At 34.5% G+C, this 8,713-nt stretch overlaps 1 protein-coding gene across 1 annotated transcript; it reads left to right on the forward strand.

Annotated features, from left to right (window-relative positions):
• The first annotated feature begins 2,043 nt into the window (after positions 1–2,043).
• Positions 2,044–7,780, forward strand: kynu (kynureninase). Its single transcript, XM_087792577.1, has 13 exons — positions 2,044–2,072; positions 2,217–2,395; positions 2,457–2,577; positions 2,695–2,777; positions 3,044–3,105; positions 3,172–3,243; positions 4,691–4,765; positions 6,018–6,263; positions 6,328–6,401; positions 6,514–6,566; positions 7,080–7,165; positions 7,249–7,479; positions 7,553–7,780. Exons 2-13 carry the CDS (start codon positions 2,227–2,229, stop codon positions 7,667–7,669), a joined length of 1,389 nt encoding a protein of 462 aa, XP_087648703.1. The 5' UTR covers positions 2,044–2,072; positions 2,217–2,226; the 3' UTR covers positions 7,670–7,780.
• The last annotated feature ends 933 nt before the right edge of the window (positions 7,781–8,713 follow it).

The raw sequence follows: 8,713 nt of genomic DNA on the forward strand, positions 1-8,713 counted from the left end.
AGTGAACGTAGCTCAGAGAAGCCTTTCTTTGTAAGCAGGTGTCGAGGGAGATTCCAAGCTATGAGAGCTCCGACCAATGTGGAGGAAGATACTTAGATCTATATCTAAAATGGAAAAAATATAATTTTAACAACTATAATTGTTATTAGAATTATAACTATGATCAAAAAGTGTTTAATAGGAAAAGATATTGCGAGACCAAGAATGGTCATGTCCAATTAATAATCTCACATGTTAAACTGTAATATTCCAATAAATATACTGAACAAGATGGTTAATCAAACAACACAATCATTTTTATAAATCATATGTATTTATATATTTTCATATTTTTTGCATGATTGGTTTAGTTTTGATTCTCCATAAGAATTATTTCAACGATTTTCTTCGCAACATAAAACGTTCTGTTCGACCTATCAGGAGAGTCTGTGAGTGTCATGTGACCACCAACCTATTGTACAGCAGTGGGTCTCAGACAGATTTTTCATATGAAGTACTAAGAGACTTGTTTTATCAAACAAGGAAGATAACATGAGAAACTGACAGATTGTAAATCAAAACAAGTTTACGTTATAGCAGTTTCACATTTCTGACACGCGGTGTCGCCATAAACAACCTTTTTTTTATTTTTATATCTCACTTAGTGTCGCTTACAAGAAAAAGGTTTTTGACTCCAACATTGAATTATTAAATAAAGTAATATAGATGGCAAAAAAAAAGAAGAAAATGTATTAAGTGAGACAGGATAATCGGGAGCCAATTAAAGAAGTTATTACAGGAAGAAAATAACAAGAGGGGGACATATTGCAAATGTAATTTTCTAGAAAATCCACAATAATGAAACTGTTTAAATGACATACATTGTTGTAGTAACAAGTCTTCAATTTATATTTAAACGTAAGTGAATTAAGTAAAGGAAGGTAAGATCAAATTGGATAAAAGATAATAAAAAATAACAAACAAGTTGGAAGACAATTCATCATCACATAGAAAAAAAGAAAATTACATTTACAAAAAATGTATCTCACTTAATGGCAGTATATTTTTGTTTTTTAAATCAATTATCCTTATTGTGCTTCTAAATCCATTTATTACATTTCCCACATACTTAACTAGATGATTAAAATAAATAGAAATGAACATTATAGCTCTCAGTTGTCTGAGAGAGGCTGTTCTGGGGGTGAAACAGTCACTTCTTGCAGGCGCTGAGATGAGAATGAGAGTAGATGGACCAGTGAAGTGTGAGCAGCAATAATGAGGCTGGTGGACAGAAGGCTTTGGTTGAAGGAGACTTGAAACTTTCCAGAATTAGATCGAATCTTGAATCTTATTTGAAGGAAATAATCCACACGACCTCAACCTCTAACTATTACTCTGTATGTTTGTGTGTGTATTCGTGTTTAAAATAGCTTGTGAAAAAATACTTCCCTTATTTTACATGTGTTTTGTACAGTCAAGTCTAAAACAACAATACACAACTACAAAAATAATACCATGTTTTTTTTTTCCAATCATTGAGCACTTGATTTATCTGATGTTGACTGAAGTATACAAAAGCACTAGTGTTGATGAGCTGCCAATTATATCCTGCAGGGGAAGTTTGCTGAGCGCAAGCAAAAAACTATATTTTTTTGCTAGATTTTATATTTTATTAAAAAAAATTAATTTAAAAGTTAAAGAAGTTAAAATATTAGCTTTTAAGATTTAACATGATAGACTCTTGGTGCGATAACTATAGCATAAGATATAAATATAGATACAAAGATTAAACACAAGGCAATAGAAGTGTCAATGTTGGCGACTGTAAGCGCAGTACTGAAAACAAATGTCTCAATACTGTGATTTGGTTTCATTGTAACATGTAACTACTATATAATTCTATGTATGCATGTCTTTGTGGTTGCAGATAAATAAATAAAATGAAAGTTTAAAAACAACTTAATTGTGTCACAATACATTTTAAACAGTTTAAATCTTCTGACCTCGAAACAATTATTAACTATCTGAAAGTTCAAAGTTCAAGATCCACTCAGTAAGCGACAACAGAAGCAACTCGGATCCACAACTCTCTTGTAAGTCATTTTCTACTTGAATTTCCTGTTTCATGTGTATTCAGGCTTCTTGACAGCAAAAAAAACGCTAAATACATCTAGGACTGGTGTTTTAGAAAAAATATTGGGGTGTAAATTGAAATATTCTGCTACCTATTCATTCAGTGACGCCACGATGGAGACGTTCACTGGCTTGACGGCAGCACAGACTATCCACAAAGCTGCTGCATCTCTGGGCTGCAGTCCCACCTCAGCAAAAGTTGCCGACTTCTTCGACCAACACGATGATCTGCATCACCTCCGAGGGCAATTTCTGGTCCCCAAAATTGCCCAGCTCCCACCATGTGAGTAAGAAACTATAGAGAAGCTGCTCTTTGAACCTAATAAAAAGGCTTTTTGCTTCAGCGGATCTGTCGCTGGTGGACGGTGCTAAGGAATGCTGTTACCTGTCTGGGAACTCTCTGGGGCTGCTCCCCAAATCCACGGAGAAGTACCTGAACCAAGAGCTGGAGAAATGGGGCACACAGTAATACGTCGTTCTTTCAGTTGACACTTCTATCTCATGTTGTATATACAAAACATACCTCATAATAATGATAGTATTAAACTAATTTCCTGAAGTAATTTAAATGTTTTTCTGCAGAGGTGTTCACGGGCACCTGCATGGCTCTCGACCGTGGGCCTGGACAGAGGATCTCCTGGAGGAGCAGATGGGGAAGTTGGTTGGTAAGTTGATACCTTCTTCACCTGTATTGTCTGAACTCATGGTTACATGTAGGTTCGTTTTTTGAGCTCAAAGTCCAAGAAGAGGCCCCTATACAAAGAGTATTTTGTTCAAAACTATCTTCCAATATGAAAATATATTTTTCGGGTTGTTTCGTAAGTTGGAATGCTAGTGAATTGTGCAATAAATGCAAATGTAATATTTATAATTGAACACATAACATTTCACACACTGCTTTTAAACAATATTTTGTGCATGTTTCTAAAAGGAGCAAAACAGGAAGAAGTTGCTCTGATGAACGGCCTGACGGTCAACTTACATCTGCTCCTGGTGAGACCTACGTCCGTCCTGGAAAGATTCAATATACGATTAACTTTTAGTTTAATATTTTGGCAGCTTTCCTTCTACAATCCAACCGCAGCGAGACACAAGATTCTTCTGGAGGACAAAGCTTTTCCTTCAGATCATGTGAGTGTCCATCTTTTTAACACGTTTTTATTATCAGAGAATAAATTGAAATCTTTATTAAATGTATATAGCAGCTGATATACCCGGTGTTTATACAGTTAAAACATTTTTAAGTAATTTGAAAATCATTAGATAAATTATTTCACAGCAGCCTGAATATGGAAGTACATCAGTGCCATCAGATATTGAATGGTTTCATTTTTTTTTTTTAAATATTGAAAGGTTTAAATAATTTCAACTATTCAATATTTGTTATATTTCAATCTGAATTATTCAATATTTGTTGAATTGTAATTTAAATTATTCAATGTTTGTTATTTTTTAATTTAAATTCTTCTTCTTTTTTTTTTAATTCATAGCCTTTTAAATTCAATATAACATTTTTTCGGAGCATTTTAAGTTCAATATAAGGTAGCATCTTTTCCACAATGTCTGTTTGCTCAGTGAGTGGTTTGAAGGTAATTAGTAGTTTTATTTTTGTTAAAATTCCTCTCAAGAGCTTCAAAACAAGATCGTCTCTGTTCATAAAGTATTTGTGTTAATGTACAATATGTCAAATATAAACATTTAAACTTGTCTGAACTCCTTTACAACAGTGTGTCATGTCAAAAGATATTTAAAAAGAGCGATTATAAACTTTCAATACAATCTAAATTGATGTTTTCATTGCATTTTTCTGATCACAAAAAAGGAAAATCATTGGGATTTATTTATAAGAAATTGCATTTTTTCACAAAACAAACGTTACAAAGAGTCAGTCTCACCAGATATGAGCTAATTTTTCAAAAGTTCTAGAGCAGGTTTCGAACCGCGGACTCCAAAAGCCGTGAGATCTAGTTGAAGATGTTTAAACTCCAGACGTTAAAACAAAGTTGATACTTTTACATGAAAATATCTAAACTGATGCAGCAGTGAAGACGTCACCTGATCGTTTATGCAAGTATGATCCAGTAACTTGGTACTCGTTTGGTTTTGTCTGGTGGCAAAAGGCTTTGTTTTTTTTTAATTATTTTTAATGGAATTTAAAAAGGCTTCATATTTTTTCTATATTGAATTTAAAATGTTTTGAATTAAAAAAATATTGAATAATTGAAATTAAAATATAACAAATATTGAATAAATGAAATTACAATATAACAAATACTGAATAATCAAAATTAAAATGAAACAAATATTGAATATTTAAAAAAAAAGGAAATTAAACCATTCAATATTCTGATGGCATTGATGGCAAAGAAAAAAATAAACTTTCTGTGAGAAGACAGTGGTCTATGTTCTACATTTAGAGCAATTTTGTTAAGGAATTTTGTTAAGGAGTTTTGAGTCTTTAAGGCACACATGCAGACAGTCCTACGGTTTTATATATAGATAGATAGATTTTGACATTCTTAACGTGCACTTGATCGTAGCTGTTGTTTTTCCCTCATGAGACTTGTTCTGTCTTCAGTATGCTGTGGAATCACAGATCCGCCTACGAGGGTTCAACCCTGAAGAGAGCATGCTGTTGATGAAACCAAGAGCGGTGAGGACCAACTGACACTTCAGCATATTTCACACAGATTATGATCGATGTAGTGACTATGTGGAGTAAGTTGCATCTAGTCCATTTCATGAGCTCTAGAAAATGCAAATATACATTAAAAAAAAAATTGTTAATAATTGTTTAATCATTCAGGAAAGGCATGTTTGAATTTCAGTATAAATACTTATGTATTAACATACTTAAGAAGACATTCTTATTTGTGTTTTACCCGTTTCTGGGACACCTGTGTTTGACTTATGTGTCTCGGGCTTTTAAAGTATATATTTTAACTGTGTACGGTTTTTAATTGTTAAAGTGCTTAGTGACCCTGGTTTAGAAAGAAGCTTTACAAATAATCTTTACTTACTATAAGAAAGATTGCGGGTTTTTTAAACAACATTAGACAACAAGCATAATGGGTCAAATCCTCGAAGGAGCCAATGTCTCAACAGACCCTGGGGTTTCCATCCAATATCAAGAATTTTCATTCATCAGTCAAGTGATAAGAATGATAAAACACAATAGATAGAACCGTTTCAGCAACAGGGATTTCAAAAGTATTAGAATTTAAAATTTAAATGAGAAACTAGTCATGTAAATATTCAATTGTAATTAAGGACTTATATTTGTCACTGACTCGGGACAGGAAACCCAGATGCAAGAAACAGGAATGATGAACAAACTAATTTATTAACAAAAACAGCAGGCAAAAGACACTGATAAAACAAGGCACAAAAACATCGGTCAACTGAACTAAACTTATACTAGACTTGAGCAAAAACACGTACCACAGAAGTTTGATGTCGCGACAGAAACTGAGAGACAAAGGAGGGTTTTAAACACTCTACAATCAAGGGGATCAGGGATCAGGTGAGATGAAGACACAAGTGACAAGAAACACGGCATTCAGATCAGGAGCACGAGAGGAAGTTAACAAGACAAGGATCAGGACTTCACAATAAAACCAGGAAGTTAGACGAAAGGGAACATAAATGACAGGACATGACAATATTCACAAAAGGATAATCTTCAATTTATTTTCTATAAAAATGATACTCAGGTCAGTACAAGGAGGTTAATATTAACAGGGAATTTTGTCGGTTCAGAAAATTAAAGTTTTGAATTGGCCCAAGTTTCATAGATTGACCTGAGTTTTATTTGTGTAAATGAACATATTTTGTAATATTTTTGTTGTGGGCACAACATATTATAATGTTGGGTAAACATTATTCTTATGGTGGACTCTCGCCAGGGAGAGGTGACCCTGAGGACCGAGGACATCTTGGACGTGATTGAGAAAGAAGGTGAATCCATCGCTGTGGTGATGTTCAGCGGGGTTCAGTACTACACAGGGCAGCTGTTCAACATGGCGGCCATCACTGAGGCCGGACAGAAAAAGGGTTGTTTCGTGGGGTTCGACTGCGCTCACGCAGTTGGAAATGCAGTATTGAAGCTGCACGACTGGGGTGTTGACTTCGCCTGCTGGTGCTCATACAAGGTCGGTGAATCACACTCAACTAAAACTCTAACCCAATGTGTTTCTAATGAACATACTTCTGCAGTATATGAATTCAGGCTGTGGTGGGCTGGCTGGGGCCTTCATTCACGAGAAACACAAGTACACTGTCAAGCCTGCGTGAGTATGAAACCACCAGCCTCCTCTCTGTGAACTCAGTGTTTAGTTTTCACGATTTTCTTTCTTACAATATAAATGACAGTGACTTCAAGCTATTCTTTTGTTTTTTAAGGTTACTCGGATGGTGGGGACATGACCTGAAAACTCGCTTCCGAATGGATAATGGTAAGATTCCAAAACATATTTTATCTTTTTTTTTATTTTAAAACATGATCTGTTTTAATGTGGGCTTAGAAATATTGGCAAAAATGAATAGGGTGTAACTTTTTCTTACAAAGTAGGACAACTACACGGTAATGTAAAATAAATACACATAAAAAGTTCAAGACAAATTTGATGTGTTGTGTCCTTTGGTTATCTTTTCTATGACCATATGTAATTTAAATTCCTTTTTTTTTCCAAAATATTTTTTATTCAATTTTATTATTTTCTGTTTCAATATATATATTTCAAATATAATTTAGTATGGCACTGTTATAAGCCTATATTTGAACTGAGGCGGAATCGCTCATTAAAAAAACCCAACAAACTAAGACTTTGCTGCCCTCTAGCGGAATAACTATTAATTACAAAAAAAGAACAATTGTGTGCTAAACATTCACACCTAGCGCTCCTTTTTAAAAATTTCATTTTAAATCTTTCTATTCATTTTCCTTCATTAAAAATATTTTGTTTTAGAGATGGATCTGAGACCAGGAGTCAATGGGTTCCGTCTCAGCAACCAACCTGTTCTGCTCGTCTGTCCACTGCAGGCCAGTCTGGAGGTGCTGCTGTTCACTTACAAAAATACCTTCAAACATGTTTTGAAGACATCTTAGTGTTCAACCTTTGCTCTTCCTTCTTCCAGGTCTTTGAAATGGCCGGTATGCCAAGGCTGCGAAAGAAGTCTCAGTTGTTGACCGGTTATCTTGAGTTTTTGATCCGACATTACTACGGAGAAGAAGCTACAATAAAAGGACGACCTCATGTTCAGATTCTGACGCCCTCTGACCCCGAGCAGAGGGGCTGCCAGCTCTCGCTCTCTTTCTCAGTGCCCATTAAAACAGTTTTCAGGGAGCTGGAGAAAAGAGGAGTGGTGGTGAGTAACCTTCTGGCTGGACTGATGTGTATAATCTAGATTATATTTGTGATGCACCGTCTCTTTTTTTTAGTGCGACCTGCGGGAGCCGAGTGTTCTTCGGATGGCTCCGGTGCCGCTCTACAACACCTTCAAGGATGTCTATACCTTCATTGAAGCGCTGGGAGACGCTTTAGCAGCAAGTTTATAAAGTCTTAAACTGGTCGCATCCAGAAGATTTTCAGACCTCAACTTCATCTGTCTAGCTATCGAAAGTAATAGTTGACGTGTCAGTTTCAGAGATTAAATTGTGTAAAAAACAGTTTGCGTGTCTGTATTTTTCATTCATATATAAATAAGAAATCTATAGTAAAACAGTTGTTTTTTGGCCCTTTCAAATATTCATTTTTTTTCACTTAAAACATGTTTTAAAAATATGGTCAGAATATTATCAAGCATATTATAATTAATAAATTGATACTTATTTTTGCTTCAGTTAATTTTGTCATGTTGTTTAGAGATCAGTAGGTGGCGCCAGCAGTTTAAAAATGATGTGATGTTTCATTAAAACAGTTTTTCAAAACAAAGTAAAATAGGGCAGAGTCTGCTATCTAGTGGACTCTGACAATAATGACACTTCTTTAGACCATTACTGGTAATTTAGTCTTAAAATATTAATTATTCAATTGGCCCATCTTAAAGTGACTAAGTATAATATATAATAATTTAAACTGTTGTTTCTAGAGTCAAATTCAGCATAAACTTTTTTAACATATCAAATAATGGCTCTTTTTTACTGATGGTCTGCTGAAGTTCTATGAAGCAGTGTCATTATTTTCAGAGTCCAATAAATGGTGATCTCTGCACTATTTTCCTCTGTTCTTAACAACTTTTCTAATGAAACATCAAATCATTTCTAAACTGACGGCGCCACCTACTGACTTCTAAACAACATGACACGGCTTCATGAAGCTTCATCAGCCCAACACTACTCTTTTACTGTCAGTTTCCAGCTTTAATGTACTGTAAAGAACGTCCTTGATGGTCATGTGTCATTCATACTCAGAATATTACATACTTTTGCTTTAAGACTAGTAGTTTTTTGATTTTTGATGAACCCTCGTCTCATGAAATTTATTACAAGCTTCTTTACAAAATCTCCAATTGACTGGGATGTTGTGCTTTTGCAAATAGAATTGAAAGTGGATGGAGCTCACAAGTAAGAGTAAAATAAATACAAATAATATATATATAC

The sequence above is a fragment of the Callionymus lyra genome, chromosome 5 (assembly GCF_982586985.1).
Source record: "Callionymus lyra chromosome 5, fCalLyr1.hap1.1, whole genome shotgun sequence".
Classification (NCBI taxonomy): domain Eukaryota; kingdom Metazoa; phylum Chordata; class Actinopteri; order Syngnathiformes; family Callionymidae; genus Callionymus; species Callionymus lyra.

Bases quoted from the DNA above. Each gene is read 5' to 3' on its own strand.
- kynu (XM_087792577.1), top strand. From the start codon at position 2,227: ATGGAGACGTTCACTGGCTTGACGGCAGCACAGACTATCCACAAAGCT. The intron at 2,778-3,043 runs GTAAGTTGATAC...TGTTTCTAAAAG, and splicing joins GCAGATGGGGAAGTTGGTTG to GAGCAAAACAGGAAGAAGTT. The intron at 3,106-3,171 runs GTGAGACCTACG...ATATTTTGGCAG, and splicing joins TCAACTTACATCTGCTCCTG to CTTTCCTTCTACAATCCAAC.